Genomic DNA, 21,746 nt, shown 5'->3' with positions numbered 1-21,746 from the left:
TTTTGTTTTGAACGAGTATTTAGTTTTTACTCGTCAATTTGATTTGTTTCTATCAACTTCTATGCTGTTACACAGGTGGCATTTTCCATGCTGTTATTTTTATGCAATAATAATAATAATATCCCCGTTTTTAATTTTATCTTAGTTAAATGAGAAGAAAATATGAGCTCATAGACAAATTGAACTGTAAAATTATACAGTTAATTTAATTTATAACAACAACTGAAAGTTTTGAGTTTGTTTGACATCATTATTGTACAAATTTTAGCACCACAATCAACAATATATTATTAAAATACAGAATAACCTTTTCTGTCAGTTTGCCTTTCACCTAATTGGTCAATTAAATGATAAAATTTGCTTATTTTTAGTATCTCTGATGTTTTTGGGTTGCTTTAAAAATTGCTTGGAAATGATAATTACCTGAATAAGAATTTAATCACACAGTCAATGCAAGTGATCATCAGTGATCGTGGATTTCAGGCAACTCGTCAAATGAATCGTTTCTAAAATCAAAAAACAGTTTATTGTAGATTTTCTTTAAAAAAAAAAATTCATAAACAGTCTGTGTGTTTTTCCATGAAAAGTTTACATTTCATATGTTACAACAGCAATGACATTGATTTGTTTCACAAAAGTTTTCAAGCATAATAAATACCAAAACAGAAATCAGGCACTTTTATCTGTTGTAGGTGTCGTTAATAGATGCAGGAACCTTGAATCTTCTCCCATGTCGAACAATAAGGCACTATTTATAAAAACAAAACAATCTAAGAAACAAGAGTTTGTTGAAGTTGTGAAAGCATCATAACGTCTGTCTTTGATTCGAGGTGAGCGGGTTTAATCCTCTCGGCTTCCTCTAGAGTTCAGTAGCAGGACCCCATTCGAAGTCGTCCTCCTCGTCCACGCCCTCCTCGTCCTCGGAGCTGTCGCTGCCTCGGATCTGCGTGCGTCTGAACTGGACGGCTTGGTGGTGATGGGCCAACCTGTGGAGGCGAAGAGCAGGAAGATGGGAGGGGGGTGGGGCTTTAAATCGGTAGCGAGCTTCCGTGTCACTTTGACCGGATCCTTTAAATAAAAAGCGACTTACACGATGAACGCGGGGCCTTTCTTCTTCTCGGCCTCTGCTTTCGGCTCTTCCATCCGAGTCTAGAACAGAAAACAAATCATATTTATACAGCTGTAAATAAAACCTGAACGAGCACATATGCATTTCATTTTGCTAGTGTAATGCTGCATTAAGTTATTAAATAATTTTCTTAAATTATCATGCTAATTTTCCTCAATTTGGTCGCTTTTTCCAGTTAAAAGAGAGCAAAGACTGAGTTTGCCTAAGCTGTTCGCATGAGAGGATATCATTATCTAAAAGTCAAAGGGTCATTGTGTTTGCGTAGGAATAATGCAAATTAGAGCGGCTCAGGTGTCAGGCAAGAAAGGTTTGAGGAGGATTCAAATAAAAGGAAAAACATTTTATCAGAAGCAACTAAATTCAGTATCTTTTTATATTCAAATGAAAGTGGTGAAATTTTTCACTGCAGTATAAATATTACTTTTTACTACCTACATAATTATTAAAGTTCTTACTAGAGTTAAAAAACAAAACGTGACTAAAACTAGACTAGTTGTTTACTTTTTAATGTTTTTTTATATAATTTGTATGCTAACAAAGTTACTGAAAACAAAGTTTTACAGTGCCGATCACAGAGATAATAGCAACTTTAACTTCCTTTTAGAAGAGATTTTTTTTCCCCCCCAGAAATAAACTTTTGTCTGCTCAGACTGTGTTTCTGTGTAACATAAACAGACTTCTACATGCAGAAATGAAAGCTTACCGAAAAAAAAAAACACATTTCTATAAGTGGTTTTTTTGCCACCAAAAACCTGATTTTGATTTTTCTTTTTTTTTTGCATTCACTTTTCCTAACTTTCAGCAGCGAAAAGCATCAAAATCAAGTTAAATTTCAGATTTTGTTAAATAGAAGTGGCCTCCAGTTTTGTACGATATGTCAGAATTAGGGTTTAAATGAGGACAAACCTGTTCTAGTTTGTCTTCTATAGCGGACAGGCTGGCATGTCGGGAGCTCTCCGGCTGCTCCTCGGCGTACGAAGGCTCATCCTCCGAGTATCGAGACGTGGGGTCAGGGGCTACAAAATCTGGAGGTCCATCTGAGGGAGTGCGTGGTCCTAAGTCAAGAGCATTGAAGTCCGAGTCTGAAAAGCTGCGCTCCTCCTCCTCCTCCTCCTCCTCTGCAGGGCTCTGCGGCAGGCTGTAAGTCTCATGGCGGGGCGACCTGGGCTCGGGCACGTGCATCAGAGGCGGCAGCTCTCTTTCCGAATACGTGTCATCGCTGGCCTCCGGTTCTACCGACGGGCTGTTGTACCTGTAGGCTGGCTCGGACGATCGGGCTAAAGCGGCTCCAGCCTCCCTGGAGCTCTGCAGGTGGCGGGCGGCGTCCTGACCCGGGTAGGCCTCTTCCAGATCCTCGTTGTCAGTGTAGGCATCGTCGGTGAAGGCCTCTCCGTCAGTGTCCTCCAGGTCGCTAGCAGCACTGAGGTAGTCCGTCTGGGTTTGGTCCAGAGCGTCAAGATCCTGATCCTGTCCACTCTCCAACTGGACAAAAGACAACAAATAAAAACACACACCCTTTAATGGGCAACTTAAATAAAAGTGCCCAGAATAATTTGTTATATTTGATTCTTTTCAGTGCTTCATTTAGGGTCACCTCTCGACTTTTCCCTGCCGTCACTCGCCCATCACACCACCAATACATAAACAGACAATCATGCTCAATTTAGTCAGATTAACCCATCATGCATGAGGGAACTCATACGGGCATGCTTTGACATGCGGTGACACTGCACAACCCACTAAATGTTCATCAGGTTACAAAAGAAGTGTTTGTTTATACCAGCGCTCTGAATGGTACAGATTAGCCTGACAGGAAGTACGAGGAGCAGGCGGCTTCTTGGCCGTGGAGTTGGGTTTTTTGTGCAGTTTATGATAACAGCTTAATAGCTTGTTTTTACAGTGTAAGAAAAAGAAAAATCACCTAAACAGATTTGGAGATGTGCACTTTAGTTTGTAATGTTGGATCACGCTAAATAAAAGGAAAACATTGTCACCAAACGGAGAATGCAACTGTGACACAACATGAGTCCTGTTACTTTAAAAATATTCCCTGTTTAGGTTTCTGTTTCCAATGTGATGTGATGCAAATTATGGGGGAAAAAAAGAACAAAACAATCAACCTGAAATGTGAACTGAAGTCTGAATTTGAGTGGAGTGACTGCACATTTCCATTCAGCAATAAGCTGTTTAATATGCTAACAATAATAATCACAGAGTATTTCAGTACAACTGTTCAACTCTCAGATGTTTTTCTGTCTTCATTCTTGTAATGCTTTGAACCAGAAACTAATAATCACAATATCTGCACAGTTACCAGGAAGTAGTCGCTGGACTGGTTGTTGGCTGCTTGTCTGACAGGAAACACTGTCGATAGTGTCCAAGGTTGTTGAATTTGGTCTAATTTTTGTCACGTTTTAACCAAAGATTGTATATATTAATAGACTGAGAGCCCCTGCCTTCACTTGTTGGGAATTAAAGCAAGCAGGACCGTTTACAGAAGCAGCCATGTTGTATTTTTGGAACCAGAGTCTGTGCACTAACGATGTGGGGCTTTAAGTCCTGCCTACTTTCTCACACACACACAATCATAATGTTGCATGACCTTTCTTCTAAGCATTAAATTGCTAATTACGCTATCTCCAGCAGTCACTGTGTGAGAGGTGTCCAGCCTGGACTAACTAAAGCAGAAATATTCCAGTGTGTGACCAGAGAAGACCAGCTATGTCTCGTACCGTGACTTCAGACACCCAGACGGGTTTGGACTGCTGGTGGCGGATCCGGTCCTTCAGGGTCTCGTACCAGCTGTGGGAGCCAGGCATCAAGTCAATACGAGCTGAAAGGAAAAAGTCAGGAGAAATACAGTGAACAGTGTGCAACTATAAGTCAAAAACAAACAAACAAACCAAAAACCTCCCACTTATATTCAACTCCCTGAGGCTCACCTGCGAAAAGGTGGCTGCAGTGTTTCCTCATCTTCAGGGCCTGTGAGTAAAGACGTCTGGAGCTCTTGTTGGAGTCGGGGTTGTACTTCTGCCTCATGGCCTTGACATCTTTGCGGCTGTGAGGATCTAAGAACAGCACCATGGGATGGTACTGGATGTAGTTGAGCCGCTCCACTGCAGTGGGAGTGATGTCCAGCAGGGGGTGCTTGTCCTGGGAGAGCAGGGGATAAAAACAGTCAGTAGGAAAGCAACTCCGAAAACAAGGTGTTTCCGGAGTTAGAATGGAAATAAAAACAGTTTAATCTACATGTTAGTTGGAGCTGTGGCTGCTCACCTTCTCTGCTATTCTCCTCACGGTGTCCAGTTTAATCACCGTGGAGCTGCTGTCTCCTCCACTGCGAGGAACCATCTCTGTGACAACACAGCAAGAAAAACTGAGCACAGACAGTTCAGAATAAAGTCCTCGGCCGCTTTCTTAAAACAGCATCAAGTCAAAAACCAAAAAGAAGAAGAGACCAACCTGCCACCTCATAATCATCGGGCATCTCTCTGGCCAGCTTCGCCATGGCAATATCGTTCAGGGGACCCAGAATGACAATGGGCCGTTTGAAATTAGCTGAAACAAACATTTCCACTATGTTAAAACCTGTTGAGCTGGTTATAGATTCTTAACATGACAAATATCTCATCCAAGTGTGAGGATTAAAACAAACAAACATGCCAACCTTCCCTGAGCAGGACTCTCTCGTACGCTGGGAAATTGCCCTGAATGGTGAGCTGCAGGAGGTCGTCCCGACTCCGTCTGTTCTTCTCGTTCTTTTTGTTTCCCCGGAGCCCTCGCAGTTTCCAGAACTCTGCCCTCGGTCCTGAGACCTGCTTCTCTCCGGTGGGCCGCTGAGTCCGCTCGATGGTAGCCAGTTTCTCTGCTCTGCGGGGAAACGGTAAGGGATGACAAACTTAAACCAGGGGAGGGGGGAAAAGTCTTGGTCAAAACAGAAACCTAGATCTCCCCCCTTCCTCACTTGTCCTGGTTGGGGATGATTCCTTTGTCCATCTCGTGTAGGTCATTCCCCATGCGGATGGCGAGCCAGTTGCCTATCTTCCCACGGTGCATCGTATCCACGACCCTGAACACCTCTCCTCTGGTGAAGCTCAGACCTTTGGGATCAGTGGCCTCGTGGTCAAAGTGCGTGCGGATGTAGAAGTTGTCCCCCAGGTTAGACTTGATGATCTTCTTATAAACTAAAAGAGAGGCAAAGTCAGGACTGATAAAAGCTTAGCGAATCATGATGTCTTTTGGCCCACACTTACTGTCCATCTTCCTTTGAGTGCAGATTTCCACCCGCTCTTCTGCTGGGATGTGGAGGAGGAAGTTGGCGGCTTCTTCTCGTGTAAAATGGCCAAAATCGACTCCATTTACCTGACCAAAGCGAGACCAAAAGTTTGTTTCAGTTTTGCAGCTCAGGTCCCCTATCCCCCCCCCCTCCCCGCAACCTAAGTTTTAATAATGACCCCACCTGTAAGATCTGGTCTCCCTCCTTCATTCCCTGTTCGTACGCAGAGCTGTTCGGTTGAACTCCGCCTACGAAGATCCCAACGTCATTGCCTCCCACGATTCTCAGACCCAAACTGCGCTGTTTAACAAACCTCACCGTCTGCACATCCGAGCTGTACCTGGGGAAAAAAAACAGTGCGGACGTCGCCAGAGAATCAGAATACTGCGCTAAAAAAATGCGATTAATCGGCTTTGAAAAAGAAAACACTCCTCACCCTGGATTATATGACGGGTAGGAATCTGGAGGGAGGAAATAGAGGGGCTCTTCGGCAGGCTTGGCTGCAGAAGCAATGAACATGATGAGCCTCCTAACTGATGCATCTCATTGCTAATATTTCAGTGCATAATCTTAACACGATGGCCTAAAAGTGTGCAGTAATTCAGACGACTAGAAAAAAAAACAAAAAACAGGTATTTGGCATCAGCGTGGTCACTTTCAATCACATATTTAAGGTAATTTGTTGTGAGCTTTACAGTGGAGCGCTGGATTCTTCTTCACTGAAATCCCAGACGGGACAGCGCGGCTTCCGTTGGCAGCACGAGGAGCACTGTCGGGCAGAGAAGAGGTCATGAGTGACGATTTGTCCACATCAGTCCTTATCTAGCTGACCGTTTCATCCAAACAAAACCAAGAGACGACGTCAGCTTCGTGGTGATTGCTAACAGTTTATATCTCTGTTGTTATACGACATAAAAACAGGAGTCTTAACTGGTTCTTGTTAACATGTTTCGTTCATTTCAAGCTATACTCGCAAGACCTTTTTGTTGTTTTGTTATTTCACAAGCTGAGAAGTTTGGAATCCTCCATATTATGGAACAACTTTCGTCCAACGTTTTTTTTTTAAAGTCCAGAAAAGCTTTTTAGAAATCGGCGATATTTTGTATTTTCAGGTTTAGGCACCAAAAAACGAGTTTCAGTGGACTAAAAATGAATGATGAGGGGATTTATTGCTCAGATAAACTGAACTATTGTCTGTGATTTCATAAAAAAAACAATCAAATGTGTAATATCCATAAGCAGGGATAAATAAATAGATATATTCTGAGTGTATTTGCCAAAAATCCAATTAAAATGCAACAAACTAACCAAAGCCTTGGAGATAAAGGACATTTTTGAGTGAATTATAGATCTATGAACAGTCTATTTAAAGCTTTTAAATTAAAACTGCAAACTTGAACCACCTCTGCACAAGCAGATGGCTTTAATATCAGAGATTTCTCTAACATACTTGTATAAATTCCAACTTTAAATAAAAAAGCTTTTAACAACAAAGAGCTTCGTTCAGGTTGGTTTTGGGTGTTTTGAATCGCTCCGTCGTACCTGCGGCGATGGCCGTCCTCTCGCTCAGAGCTGCCGGACCTCCTGAGATGTGAAAGCTCATCGGACTCTGAGGAGTCTGAAGAAAGGGGGAAAAAAAAAAAAAAAGAGCGATTTTGGTCGCGAAGGACTGCAGTCAGTCTGTTTGCTTCACACAGTGAGACGGGAAACTGACCGTCAGGAGGGGGCCTGCTGGGGGCTTTGATGTGACGTGAAGGATCCTGCTTTGCCGCTGAAGTGGATTTCTTAACAACAATCCTGAAAAACAAAAGAAACTGTCATATATCGTGACTATTTTTCATCTTACTGCATTTGACTTTGATTAAATTCTTTATTTACTGCTTTTACAATCACTACTTTCTGCACTTTTTATAGATGCCCTGCAGAATTGCAGATTGAAATAATCTTATGTCGCTCTTGTGTGTTTTCTATCATTAAATACCACATTTTTCCTCATTTTTACAGTTTCGTTATCACGCCCCACCATGAAGGGCAGATAATCATGTAATTGCCTGTTTGTCTGTCTTTTAGCAACTGATCCACCTTCACAGACACATAAATGGCTGTAAGTCCGTTTGTTTTACAGATATTCGGCGTGGCCGTCGCTGAGAGTCCTCCCCAACGTGTGCTCTGAGTGCAAACGCGTGGGTTTGTTCGAAACGAGTCAAAGAGGATTACGAAATCTGACTGACCGCTTATTTCTAGAGAAACACTTCTTTGTGTTGTCCTCTCTGAGACGTGAGGCCTATTAGTCAGGATACGCTCAGCGGACGGTTCAGGTTTACTGTCAACAACGAACTCAGGTTAAATTTAGATTCTCGGGAAAAACAAAAAAAACGTCTGTAAAGCGAAAAGTTTGATTTTAGGCAAGTGTTCACAGGTTAAATAAAGATCGAACATTTATTGAAGGAATGCATACCAGTTGGCTTTTTATGCTAAAAATCATCTTATAGTGAGAAATAACCGTGTTAGAGCCACTTCGGTCAAACCTTAAAAAAATATCGTTATGTGCTTCGTCACAATGCCGCACGATATGTTAGCAACTCTCAGCTGCTGCCACATCAAATCTTTGCTCAATATTTGTACATTTTCTGAGTCATACCCATTGTTTTTGGAGTTTGCTAAAGGCCGTTAGCTGTGGGAGCCAACTTAAATTGGTTTGACTCCCAAAGTGAATCAAATACTCTCTGAGAGTTTCATCGAAATTCAAATATCACCACCTTTTGGTGACAGGAGATAATTCTGAAACTTGAATTGTGTTTCTTTGCACTTGTTATTTAACTACATGAACACAAAGCTTGCAAAATAATTATCTGTAATTTAAGTTTAAGATGTGTCTCACTTGGGTCTGTCGATGGCTGTGTTGGAGGTTTCGCTCTCTGTGGAGGTCTTGGGGGGGACAGATGCGTAACTGGCCTCTGATTCAGCGTCCGATGGAGCTGTGGAAGGCAAGAAAACAGGGCAGTCACAACGTTTGCGTTACAAATAGTTGATCACATTTATCTGAGTGGATCTGATCAGCTACGTTATAAAAAATAAATACAGTTGCATTTTAAGAGGCAAACACCGGTAACGAGATCTGTCCCCGACCTTTCTGTGGCAGGCTGCTGGTGGCGCTCCATCGGGGTGGCTCCACCTGAGGCTGCAGAGAAACCTCCGGCAGGTCTCTGAAAGATAAGAGAGGGAGGCGGGAGTGAGGGAGGAGGAAGATGACAAATCTCAGTTATGTTTGACAAAGGGGGGGTCCAGAGGCTGTAATTGATGATTATTGATGATAGTCTGAGACTGAAAGGTTGAATATTCACCTTATTGCCTCTGAGGGAAGCTCTCTCTGAGACGATTAACTGCTTTGTGCCCGATCAAAAACAATGCTCCTTTTTAATTAGTGTAGCGGTAAACTAATCGGAAACATGCTCTGTAACACATGCAGATTTTCAAGAGCCAACGAGCGATCAGAACTGTTCTACAGAGGACTGATCCGAGCGGATTCTGTTTGATTAGCCACATACAGGAGAGGAACACGTTCAGTGAAAGTCACTTTTATTTCTTCACTTCACACAAAATGTAAACACACTTGGTACACATTCAAAAACACAAAGCAAGCAAAATAAAAAATAAAAAATAAAAAGGTGACAAAATGTAACTAAAATTAACAAAACAGTGAAAATAAAATCAATTANGGCTTGTTGTTTTACCCGTTTTCACTTTGAGCTGCAGTGACTTTAAAAGTGTCTGTTCTGCTTGTAAAAATCCTTCACTGGTGGTTTAAACTAAACAACAAAAAGTGCTGTGTGAGTGAACTGCCCCCCCTCTGTTTCCCAGGCTCAGGTTGAAGCTAAAAAGGAACATGAAGGTGCTGTCCATCTGTTAGAGGTGAGCGTCTGAACATGTGGGGGGTGAGGGTGGGAGGGTTCTGGAGGACCTTCATGTGTACCTGTATCTGGAGTCCAGGCCGTAGGAAGAGCTGAGCCTCCTGGGAGGCGCCAAGTTGCTGTCCGACTCGGAATCGGAGTCTGTGACAAAACAACGAGATTAAAAACAGGTTTTAAAACACATGAAAAGCGTTAAAGCCAACATATAGTTCCAATACAGTTGCAGGTAGAGGTTTATTTACACTGAATGTCATATTATTTTGAGGCTTTTAATGTTTTCTTTTGAACTACTTTTGCCAGGCCGGAATGATTATACTACTTCAATTATTTTGAAAAACAAGATCTGAGTACGCAAGCTTGAATTTATTGTGGATTTTCTCTAATCTACGCAGGGTTAAAACCATACATGCAGACACGAATGGATACAAACATTCACCTAAATCTTAGAATAAGTGGTCCTGAAGGTTCTGAAATATCTTTGAACTTGCCCAGACGAGACATAGATGAAGCTTTTTGTCCACAATGACAGTGATAATGGGGCTTTCATACCTAAAAACACCAAACCGTCTGTCAAGCATGGTGGTAGAAGCATCATGCTGTGGTTGGAAGTGGATGGAATTATGAGGGAGGAGGACTACAATCAATATCTTCATCTTTACTTTAAATCATCAGCTAAATGGTTGAAACCTCAAACCTATAGAGAATTTGTGGACCGTGCTTAAAGGTGCCAGGAAACTAATAGATTTAAATTAACTCCAGCAATTCTGGCAAAAACATTGGGTAAATATCCAGAGTTCTGCTAGAAGCTTGTTGTCAGCTACTTAAAGCCTGTAGTCGAGCTGCAACTTGCTTAAAGGGTATTTGACCAAATATCAGTGGGGCGTTTATGAGCGAAGACTTTTATTTTGGTCTCTGCTTTCTCTGTCCATTTACATCCGTTCATCAGAACCCATTCAAAGCCAAAAGGAAATATTAAAGAGGAGGAGTCAGGATGTGCAGCGTTACAAGAAGGTTAGATGGTGATTCTGTGTGTGTTCGGACCTGGGGGTGGGATTCTAACAGGCGAGTTGATCCTCCTCGGTGGCTCCTGTCGAATATGAATGGGGGCAGGTTCCAGATCGGCAGGGGGAAGCTCAGACAGAGACCTGCAGAGCAAAAAGGACGATTGAATTAATATTGACTGGGTAGAAAAATGGGCTTAACGGTGCTTTAACTGCAGCCGATTAAAGCAAAGAGTGCGTACTTGTATCTGTTGTCTAGTAGGGAACTCTCCCTGCGTGGGGGCGGGGACTCGCTGCGGTCGGAGTCGGACTCCGACACGGGCTTGCGGGGCCGTGAAGCGGAGGACGAGGGGCGAGACGTGGTCCAGGTGGGGTGAACAGGAGAAGATCGCGGGTTTGGGAGGGTGGACACTCCCGAAAGATGCCTGCATCAAAAGGAACAAATATTAAAATGTCTCATCTGTCTTCTTATTCCTTATATGAGCTGAATCCCTGAGTTTATTACAAACAGGAGATTAAAACAGGCGTGTACAAGTGCAACGTGATGGCACAAACTCCTCACAAGTAAACACAAGCTGTACAAGTGCTTACGAGAGTAAAATCGTATACGTATGGAGTGCTTTCACAGAATTAAACCGTGTAGACCAAAGTAGAATCAAACCAACTTGTATTTGCTGGAGGGGTCCCTCGTCTCTGGACTGTTTCTCCTGATTGGAGGAGGAGGAGTAGCACTGCGGTCCGTATCTGATTCAGATGGCACTGAGGAAACAACAATCAGTCAGCAGATAAAAATATTCTAATCACTCCACTGTCTGCACTTTGGATGTTGTTTTTTGTAATCACTGCATCAAACGCAGCAAAAATGTCCGCTCATTTTCAGTGAGTGTCTGTGGGGGGCTCACCTCTGCGAGGGGCGTAGGTTTTTGCAGGAAGACGAGCCAACGTGGAGCGCACGGGTGACGAGTCCCGGGACTTGGCCCGTGGAGCTGGCTCAGCCCTGGTTCTGGGTTAGACACGTCGATAACGTTAGTGCTTTCATAAATAAATAAATCAGAATAATAATATTGATGGGGTTCGTACCTGTTGGCCCGCTTCTGTCTCGTGTGCTGCCGTGATGTTCTGCGAGGGGTGATGTCCTCCTCGATGTCTGATATGTCTGGGACACGAGACATTCTTTTGAGAAAACTTGCAGAAAACATCCGTGAATGCTGATTCAGCATCACGCCATTGTTTTCCCGTTTTGTTTATTTTGTCTGATTTTTGCAATCTAACTACTTCTGCATACTTGGAGCTAATTTAGACCATTATATTATCAAAACATTCAACTCGTTCAGGAGATGGGTGCCATGACTTGTAGTTTTTGTAACTTTAGCCTTTAGCCACATGTAGCCTTCAGCTATCCTTTAACTGCATTTAGCTTTCACCTGCCTATTGGTGTTTTTAGCCTCTAGCTAGAATTCTGATAGTTTTAGCTAGCTATGTGCTGCTTTTAGTTTGTAGCTTGCGTTTTGCTTCTTTTTTTTAAAAAAAGCTTTCAGCTCATGTTCTGGTAATATCAGCTTTAACCATAAAGTCATTCAGCCCTCGGCACAGAAATTGTCATGTCAGCTCTCCAGCTTTAGGCGTTAACCTCCCACCTTTCCCTCCTCTGTCTGAAGCCTTTACCTTCCAGCTCCGAGCTGCTGTCTCGGCGTTGCTCGTTCTCACTGTTGGGGGCGCTGTCCTCCACCTCTGGGATGCTGACCAGGAACTTGCGGTCGTCTCTGAGGACGGTCATGGTCAGTTTGCCCCTGCTCTTCTCCACCAGGTGCTTCGTCTCCAGAAGGGACAGATTCTCCGTCGTCATGCCGTTGATCTACGCCGAGCACAAAGTTTAGATTTCAGTATAACGGATACTGGAAGCCTGCGGTTTAGCGATGAAAAAAGGCTGCTCACCTTCAGAATGAGGTCTCCCTCCTGCAGCGTGCCTTCCCTTGCAGCAAGGCCAGTATCTGACATGTGCTTTATGAAGATCTGACTGCCCAGCTTCAGGCCATACTCTGGAGAAAAAAAATCAAAAAAAGTTCATTAATATGAGCAGAAATCCTCACAACAGCTTCATCATCTGAGCATTAGTCAAAGAGAACTGCAAAGACTGACAGATTTTACCATCTGCGATTTTCTTTTTGACCAGCGTGGTTTTGATGGGTTTGTCCGGAGTGGACATCTGCGGCAGCTTCTTGTACCCCGTCGACATCAGCGGCATCGTGTTTCCGTACCCGTTCCGGTTGGGCGAGGTGCTTCGGGCGCGGTAGCGGCTCGTGTCACGTTGGTCGCTGCCATCGGAGTAGCGTCGCGTTCGCCTGGGAGGGTCCTGCTCCAGGAGGTTGGAGTGGGAGGCTGCGCGGGCCGGTCTGGAGGTGGCCGGGATCTGGATCTTTCGAGGGCGTTTTACCGTCTGCAGAAAGCGAAACAGTTGATCAGTGGGATGAGAAGGTGTTTATGTTTTTAGCTGCTTTAGTTGGTGTTCTGCTCATACTCACTATGTTTGCACTCTTGCCACATGTCTTGAGGATCTGAATAGTGTAGTTGGAGTTGACGTTCTCCATATGAACGCCATTGACCATGACGATTTGGTCCTTGTTGCTGCAAAGCATCAGAAAACATACATATAACTTTCGTTTTGCAGGTTGATTAAAATACAGCATATCATGCGCTGCAGTTTTTTTTGCGCGGGCGAAAAGTACGAGCTGTGAACTTACAAGAGCCGACCCATGGCCGGTCCATTTGGCAGAACGTCTGACACCACCACAGCTGTATCCCCGCTGTCTAGATGAGGCTTATCTTTACCTCCAGACAGGGCAAAACCAAAACCAAGCTTGGGGTCCTACAAGAAAAAAAAAAGGGAGGTATGAGACCAGCAGAAAACGACCAACAGGAAAGACAGAAGAATGCAGGACAGTGAGCGAGCAGAGAATGAGTGGAAGATGCAGCAGGAAGATAGAGGGAGACAGAGGACATTCCAGCGACAGGATATCATAAAGCCGGTCGGAGCTGTTGGACGCAGCAGGGTGTGTCGCTCTGAATTCCTGTCGTGAAACCGAGACGGCTAAAGAATGGTCCACCTCAGCCCCTGAAAGTCCTTCACAATAACCCCAGAAACAATACAGAAACAGCCCCTGAGCCACCTGTTCCTATGTGAGCAACTACAGTACTGCTGTATATTAACAAAACAAACATTCACCATGTGTGTTATTCTTTTTTTTTTTTCTTGTAAAATCTTCAACACAAGGGCTCACACATCCATGCATTGGTTTTTAATGAACCACCACTTACTTTGTTCAGTGTTATTGTATGCTGCTCCCATATTGTTAACTCCTCCATACCTGGTTTCTGTAAAAAAAAAAAAAAAAAAAAAGACGACAACAAAATAAACAAATCTGTTTGTATCAAACGATCATTTTCGGTTCTGCGACATTCAAAGTGTGATTCGTTAACCCCGAAGTGTAACGCCGAGCCGTGCGCGAAGGATGGCCGATCCTGAACAGAAACACAGTGTTTGTTCAGCTCCACCTGATCTGAGCATGCTCACACCTGCACCCCCGGTCCTGCCTGACTGGTATGGAGAGGGGAGGGCGGGGCCAACAGGTGTACGCTGGCTCTTATACCTGTGAGGTGTGGCAATAATCCACATCCAGGTCTGTTTTACAGAACAAAAACAACAACACTATTACCTGAACTGACAAGTCTCATTATTTTTTTAATTAAGTAATTTCTTGGTTTGTATAATATATATATATATATATATATATATATATATAAAGGGCTCAATGACACATTTTTAGTTCTCTTTTTAAGCCTGATCAACACACATTCTTAGAAATATTCAGCTTATTTTGATATGGCAGATTTTTATTTGGCAAAATGTTTAAATATTATTGATTAACCTTATTTGAAGGACTAACTGACAAACATTTGTGTCTGATTATGTAACCTGTTACTGGCAGCCCTGGACAGCATTTCATGACATTTGATTTCTCAGCACTTTGTCAGTTTTATGCCTCAATAAAGACCTGATTTTACATCTAAGTCTTCAAAAAAAAAAAAAAAATCCAGGTTTTTGAAGTTTCCACAGATGTGACAATATGAGACAGCTGGACAAGAAGACGAGCTCCACTGTTGTTTGTTGTTTTGAAACATTTCTCTCCAGCTATTTCATTTCATTTCGGGAAGAATCATACAAGCCAAGCTGAACACGCTACATTTGACTAAAATGACAACGTGCCTCTCATGATTTGCATTTTTCTCATACAAGTCCTTAAAAAAAACCCATAAAACGTGGGCTGACGTGGACTGAATTTACAACTACATAAACTGATGGAGATAGTTGTGTTACAGAAAGAACAAGTAAAGCCAGATACTCCGGTCAGATACACACATCTAGTGTCATTGAGTGTAAAAAAAAAAACAAAAAAAAACTGCTCGGAGTTTCGGACACAAGACGAGAGCCCCGCACTGACATTCACTAGTTATCCAGTTTTAATTCAGCTCTACGGGATCAAATTCAGACACCATCGGTGAGGAGATCCTGCATATAAACACCTCAGATCTGTTACACTTCATGATAATCAGCAGACCTTTGAAAGGGTAGCTGCTTGTTTGACTTCGTTAATCATAAACTTGAGGGTGGCTACCATTTTAAGCTGCAACCTGAAGTCGTTTGAGTGTTTAAACTTGCGGTTTTGTTGCACTTAGAGATGCAGGCGACTCTTCCGGACAAAGCAGAAGGTCGTTTTTTTTCTAAAGAGACCAAAGCACGACGCCGAACGTGCAATCGTTTCATCTGAAATGAAGCAAGTGTGACCTGGGTAATAAATCAGGACGGCCTCTGCAAAGAGCAAACACTGTAAACCAGTCTATAAATGTCCTGCCGAGAGGACAGGAGAAGAGGACAAAGCTGCTGCGGTGCAAAGCTACTGAGCCACATTTGTAACAAATAATAATAATAATAATAATAATAATAATAATAATAATAATAAAAAACCAACACGATGACAAAGACAACAAAACTGAACTTCAACTGTGGGTTTAATATTCATTACTCTACTGATGGCCTAGAAAGTCCGATTGCAAACAGGTGAGTTCTTACGTGATGCGCTCTCAAACAGAAATGTAGGGAATTTCCCCCGAAATATGTTAATCTACAGAAATAAGCAGAGCTTTGTTCAAACCCGGGCCACGTCCCCGAACAACCACACAGTGGCATCTATAAATCTGATAGGGAAAGTTCAAACGAGACAAGCAGAATACTTTGCAAAGGTATGACGGTAGATGGTGAGTAAGAAAAGCCTGAAGTCCATTCTGCCTTTTCCGGTTCCTCCAGCTCGGGAGAGCATTTGGCTGATTGCTCATACTGGTTTAATCCTTCGCTCACTTTTGCCCTCCGACATCCTATGACGCGCCGAAACAACGAGCACCTCCATCGCCTCCTGCTCCACTCACCAGCTGGTCTTTAAACCTCACTTCCATTTTTCTCTGGGGGGTCTCGAACCTGAACAAAAGCGCTCAACAAACAGCCAGCTCCTCATCCTCCATCTGGCAGCAGCGTCAGCAGAAACAGCCCAGGTCCACGGTTACTTCCCCCCCTCTCACATCAGCTCTTCCTTCCAGATTTAAACCCTGTTTTTTTTATTTATTTATTTAGTTATTTTTTGTTCCCTCAATATGACCAGCTCTGGATGTCTCTCAGCAACAGGAGAAGCATTTCTAGGAGACCTCACCTGGGGAGCGCTCCTCCCCACTCGAGACTTTGCCCACTCTTGAAGGCCTTTCATGATAGTGGATTTAAGGTGGAGCTGCGCTGCCTTAAGCCTCCCCGCAGACAGAAATCAAAACAGTGAAACCACCTTAAATGTGACAGCGGCCGTAATCAGAGGGGAGGTTATCCATCGGAACAATGAACATTGTTAAAGTCATGAAGAAATGGTGAAGAAATAGAAACTTTGAGACATCTGGGACGTGAGAACAAGCCTCCTGATGAGTCCGATCAAAATAAGTTAAAGTAAATACAAGCTAGCTGCATTCAGGACAAATAAAAAAATGTTTGCAATGCTTATTTGATCTATTTTTCTATTTTATTTTACTAAGGAAACTGTTCCACACATTCCCATCTTCGATTATCGGTCAACAAATAGTCAAATATGTGTTAATATATCAGTTTATTCATCCTCTAGCTCTTTCAAAGAGCATCGTGTTCCTTTCTGGTTCATCTCAAAAGTTCTTCTCATTTCTAATCGGCGGCATGTAATGGTCGTGTCTCCCCCCCCCGTCCCTGTTTCAGCTGTAAATCCTTAACACCGCAGGAGGCGCGTTTGGGTTTGAAAACGAATGCAAACGAAGGGCCGAGCGTCCACCAAGCCCCTTCGAACATGCAAAGACTGGACGAACACAGCAGCGAGAGCCGAGCTACTATGGTTTAAATCTGTAGTTTGAATTAAAAGAACAAAATGCAAATTCACTTTATATACCTTCTACTATGCAGTGCCAATAAATGACTCTTCTAATTTATTAATAAACTCAACTCATACTGGCCCTACAATACATCAAAATTATAGCAAGTATCTGATCACATTACTGGCTCTTATGCAAACTGATACTTAAGTTCAAAATATAAGGCAATATATTTTTTGCATTTTGAGGCTTTAATTGGCAAATAATTGTGCAAGGTTTCCATAATTTTAGTACAAATTATATATTTGTATAAATCTATGCTCTCGGTGTATAATCATTGCATGAACTGAACTTTGTAATGGAGAACTTGCCGATGAGTTTATTCAGCTGGAAGACACTTAAAATAAGCTCAAGGACATTGTTCTGCACAGTTACTGATTTGAAAATGGATGTAATATATTGTAGCCGAGTCCACTCACTTACAGGCACCACCAGCAGTGGGGGCTTTGGCTCCGGGGGCTCTGAGCCAAAGTGTTTCAGCAGTTTGATTCGCTGCCTCAGATTCATGATGAGAACAACAACAAAAACGTTGTTTTCGCCTCTTTTTGAAAAAACAAAACAAAAACAAACACCAAATCAGCCTCAGAATCCCAGATCTCCAGTCAGTGGACGGCCTGATGGCTGATGCGGATCCAGACGCAGAGGGACGCCACAGCAAAAGCAGCTGAACTTAGACAAAATTTCGGATCTAGAAATGGAAGGAGAGCGTATCCACATCCACTACATCCGAAGGCCTCGTCGCTCCAGATCGGCGCTCCGTATTCCCCAGGCGTTCCCTTTGTGAGCGGTGCATAAAGTCAGATAAGCCTGTTTGCGCCCAGCGTCACAAGTATGTGTGCGTCTTCTTGGTCAACTTTCCCACAGGGGCAGCGGCAGGTCCCAGGCTGCTGGCTGGCTGAGTTTCAGTCTGCTGGGTGCCATGGTTACATCCGAGGAATGAGAGCGCTGGCGTGTTAATAATTGACGCGGTGTTTGCTACAATATAGATCCTCCGGCCCGGGGTTAGGTTTCCTGGGTTCCTACAGTGGCTCTGTTGTGTCTCGGGATGTGGAAATGGCCCCGTGTGCGACAGGGAGCGCTGATGTTATCTCTGTTCCATGGTTGACGTGTATCCACGCCCCGGAGCACGGGAGTGCCACAGTCCTTCCCGATTATCCCCCTCCTCGAGAGTCATCCTCGACCTCAGCCTGACTTATGCAAGAGAAGGAAATGCAGGTGCAGAAAACAGCCTCTCCTTCCCAGAAATGTTTTTACTGTTAGAAAACGGAGCGTCTGAATGTTAGCTTTCGGTTTAGTATTGGAGCCGTAACAGAAGCAGGACCCCGTGTGACCTCAGATCAACACTGATGAATAATTCACCCAGTTAAAAGAAAGAAAGATCATAGCAGGCTGTAACCTAAAACAGGCACTTTCTCGATCAAGCCACGTCCTCTCTGCTGCGTTTCTTCCACTTGAAGTCACAAAGCCACTCCTGCTGGACGTGGAATATGCAAACTGCTCTGAACTAGAAAGCATCCCGTTTCAACACACGAGAGCTGAAATCGAAACACGGCGGACAGCTCGTTTAGTTTCAGCAAGGCAACACTTTTTGAAACAGCGGGGATGGAGGGCAGGGCGGGTGGGTATTGATCCGCGACGGGCCGTGGATGGTGGGTAACGAGGAACGGCGAGACCACAAACACTCCAGGGGGGTTTACACAGAGCGGGGTGGGTGTGTGTGTGTGAGTGTGTGTGTGTGTGGGGGGGGGCTGTAATTACGCCGAGCAGGGCTTTTGGAGCGCCCACTCTCTGAAGACTTCCCTCCAGGAATGCTGTCAGCAGCGTAAACAGAGACCTGGACGCCTTTCACACACAGCTTTAGGCGGATTAAAAGACGCACTCCTGCCTGAAAACCCTCCACTGAACAGCAGCGATAGACATATTCATGTCTTTAAAGCAGCGCAGGTTTTTGTGAAGAAGCCATGAACAATATTAATTTAATTAATGTTGCGGGCCACTCTTTTAGTTTGGTGAAACGGAGCCTAATTCTGACTGGACTGATGAGTTAATGGCTAGTCTGAGCTACGCCAGGATCAAAGTGGACCGCTGCTGTCTCAGAACAACTCCAATCCGAAAGATCTCATGCAGACGCCGCTTTAGAACCCTTTACGCTGCCTTCGGTTTCCCGTTACATGCTCATCTGCGAGCACAAGCAGCGGAGGTAGCAGCTAGCTGTAGCACTTCCAATGCACCTCCAGCAAGAAGACCGTGATAATACTGCCCGAATAGCGAATTTAACACAAAACTGACCTTAACATTGAGGTTTATTTATTTATTCATTTAAAAAATTGCTTGAATTTTTGGAGATCGGAGTTGATTTAAGGCGGCAGCAGCGATCCCACTCGGACTAGCCTTTAGCTCATCAGTCTAGCCAGAATTAAACTCTAGTTCTCCTAAATGAGGCTGTTCAAAGAGCTATCTCCAACAGGTAGGATATTTGCTGCAGCCCCACTTCAAAAGATCTGAATTGTGGTCAGAGGAACCAATGAGAACTTGTTTATAACGTGTATAAGTATTCAACTGGTTAATGCTTCTAAAAGGACGTATAATAGGGAATACCGGGATAGCAGTGTCAGTTATTGAAAAGAAAAAGCAAAAATTAGCCTAAATAACCACATGACTATTCAGTCAGTCAACATATATCTGTTGCTGGTGGTGTTCGAATGGTATTAATGTGATGAGCTTTTTAGATTTGACAGCAAAACTCAACAACGCAAAGAAATTGAACTAAAATCTAAATAACAAAACAAAAGAAACAGCCTTAAGATGTTCTCATCCTCTCCATTTTTGTTATATCAATGAAAATGATCTGCTCAGAGCCTCGGCAGTCGCACGTTTTTCACAAAAATAATCCAATGTTGGTGTTTGACTTAGTTCCTGACCAACCTGAGCCCCAGCAGAGCAGCAGAGCTTTCAGTCAGAACAACTTCAGCCTCACATTTTAAATAAATAAATAAATCAAAGAGAGTGTGTCAGTCAGGTCCAGATTGGGGACAGAAGGAGGCGAAGACGCAGCACTTTGGGAATGTGGCCGAAACTATTGTGAAACTCTGCAGCAGGCAGGTAGAAACTTGAAAGGGTGGCAGAACCAGAAAGGTGAGAGGAGGAAAAAAAGAAAAAAAGAAAGTTGGGATCACAGCTGTCAGTTACAACAGAAATGACAACTAATACAACTTTCTTCAGCAAATACATGGAGATTATGGTAACCAATATTGCAAAACATTATAGTAAAGTAAATGCAGGCAAAGAAGACAACCACAACTGACATTTAAGGGTACAGTTTCTCATATAAACTTCAATAAGGCAAATTAAATACAACCCATATTGTTTTTCAGTGCACAGGAGGCTTTAAATAAAGAATAAACCCACTGAGTGACGGACACGTTTTAAATCGAGGTTAAGACAGTTTAAACATTTTAAAGTTATTATTTGGGTCTTTTTAAGCCTCACAAACAGGAGATGTGGACTAAAAGTTAGCTTGAAGTAAATACACCTGTAAACCCCGGGCAGGAGAGGAGCTAACCCACCTGTAGCTTTCAGGTCTGGAGCTCTGAGAGGTTTGTTTTTTACTCACCGTCTAAAGAGAAAAGCGTCAAAGTCTCCAAGAGAAGTTTGTTTCTTTTTTACAACACAACAGCGTCAGCTCCTTATTGACTCTTTCGTTTCTGAAATCTTCTTGAACTCAGGTGAGGAGGAAGGAGGAGGAGGCGTGGCCTAAGATTGAGGCTAGTTTCTTGACGTCATGACGCAAGCGCGGCGGCGTTGCCCTCTCCCCAGTTTTGCTTCCCAATAGCTGGACACCGACACACGAACGATGACTTTGTTAGTGGGTTGCTGCCGTTTTAAGAAGTTCTGTGTTACGTTTTGAGAGTTTAGGTGAATTTATTTATGTTAGGGAAGCTCAGCTTTGCAGGAGCAAAGTGTTTAAGTGATTGAATTGTATACTTTTTCAGTGATGAAAACCTTCAAACTATCAGAAAAACACCAAAAAAATGTGCAGCAATCAAAACGTTGAGCACTACAGATGTCATGTGTTGCTTAATAAGAATAATAAGAATATCCTTTTAAATGAGCTAATTACATAATAAAAAGGGGGTTTAAAAGACAGCTGTGTTAGAGAGGAATATATGAATCATTTCAATGTACAAACACAGATAACGTGTAACAAAGAACAAAGTACAATTGTTCGTACTTCTGTGTTTTACTTGGCTCCAATCATCCTAACTGAAGAACCCAAGACTTTTCTGTAAACCTGGAGTTCGCGGATTTAGATGTAGTTTTGTTTTTGGTACCGTTTCATATGATGAAATAATTGTACAACTTTAATGATTTTAAAAGTAAGAGCTGGGTGCACAAATGTGAATTTGTTGTGGCTTTTCTCTAGTTCACATATAGGGAGTATCAAGTATATACAGTGCCTTTAAAAAGTATTCACCCCCTTGGATGGGAATGCCTGGGTTCTTCACCAGCCTAAGCTTTATGGGAGAGTGGTGAAGAAAACCCAGATTAAATCCCAACTAGAGTTTGCCAAACGGCATGCGGACGGCTCCACGGTGAGGCGCTTCTCAGCGACCGGCCCTGGAAGGCTTGTAAAGATGGAGAGTAAAATGAAAGCTGCAAAATATAGAGAGACCCTGGAGGACAATCTGATGCTGCATTACTTTGTAGAAATTNGGGGGGGGGGGGAACATGTAAATGAAAATATGAGGAAACCAGGAGGACAAGCTGACCACGACTGGTTTATAATAGCAGTAAAAGGGTCAACAACATCCTTTTAGTAGCTGCTGTACGTTTGAGTTTCCCCACTGGTCACGACCACAATAAACTACCAGCTGCGGTCAATCATAATCACTAACAAGAAGTTACTAGGCCTTGTCGACGTGTAGCACCACTAATAAAAG

At 43.2% G+C, this 21,746-nt stretch overlaps 1 protein-coding gene across 4 annotated transcripts; it reads right to left on the bottom strand.

Moving 5' to 3' along the window:
* Nucleotides 1–503: 503 nt before the first annotated feature.
* On the bottom strand, nucleotides 504–20,565 carry tjp3 (tight junction protein 3). 4 transcript variants are annotated; one of them, XM_017407244.3, is made up of 30 exons: nucleotides 20,420–20,565; nucleotides 13,633–13,689; nucleotides 13,059–13,183; nucleotides 12,840–12,942; nucleotides 12,466–12,754; nucleotides 12,253–12,356; nucleotides 11,983–12,172; nucleotides 11,398–11,473; nucleotides 11,220–11,320; nucleotides 10,983–11,076; nucleotides 10,560–10,742; nucleotides 10,358–10,461; nucleotides 9,379–9,457; nucleotides 8,535–8,611; nucleotides 8,287–8,383; nucleotides 7,120–7,202; nucleotides 6,948–7,023; nucleotides 6,101–6,174; nucleotides 5,842–5,905; nucleotides 5,589–5,745; nucleotides 5,383–5,491; nucleotides 5,094–5,313; nucleotides 4,797–4,999; nucleotides 4,592–4,687; nucleotides 4,406–4,482; nucleotides 4,072–4,282; nucleotides 3,862–3,962; nucleotides 2,036–2,611; nucleotides 1,091–1,149; nucleotides 504–986 (listed from the first exon to the last, which is right to left on the bottom strand). In XM_017407244.3, exons 2-30 carry the CDS (start codon nucleotides 13,678–13,680, stop codon nucleotides 860–862), a joined length of 3,903 nt encoding a protein of 1,300 aa, XP_017262733.1. In that variant the 5' UTR covers nucleotides 13,681–13,689; nucleotides 20,420–20,565; the 3' UTR covers nucleotides 504–859. The 4 variants fall into 4 exon arrangements, with proteins under 4 accessions (XP_017262733.1, XP_017262731.1, XP_017262732.1 ...); XM_017407242.3 differs by lacking the exon at nucleotides 20,420–20,565 and adding an exon at nucleotides 17,230–18,160; XM_017407243.3 differs by lacking the exon at nucleotides 20,420–20,565 and adding an exon at nucleotides 15,799–16,035.
* Nucleotides 20,566–21,746: the final 1,181 nt, after the last annotated feature.

Source organism: Kryptolebias marmoratus, linkage group LG24 (genome assembly GCF_001649575.2).
Source record: "Kryptolebias marmoratus isolate JLee-2015 linkage group LG24, ASM164957v2, whole genome shotgun sequence".
Lineage (NCBI taxonomy): Eukaryota > Metazoa > Chordata > Actinopteri > Cyprinodontiformes > Rivulidae > Kryptolebias > Kryptolebias marmoratus.
Note: the sequence above shows the minus strand (reverse complement) of the source record. Positions and strands in the feature narration are given on the sequence as shown.

Coding starts and splice junctions, on each gene's coding strand:
- tjp3 (XM_017407242.3), bottom strand. CDS start 17,313: ATGAATCTGAGGCAGCGAATCAAACTGCTGAAACACTTTGGCTCAGAG. Junction 9,458..10,357: donor TGTTAGAATCCCACCCCCAG/GTCCGAACACAC, acceptor GTTTTGTCACAG/ACTCCGATTCCGAGTCGGAC. Junction 4,483..4,591: donor CGATGATTATGAGGTGGCAG/GTTGGTCTCTTC, acceptor GTGTTGTCACAG/AGATGGTTCCTCGCAGTGGA.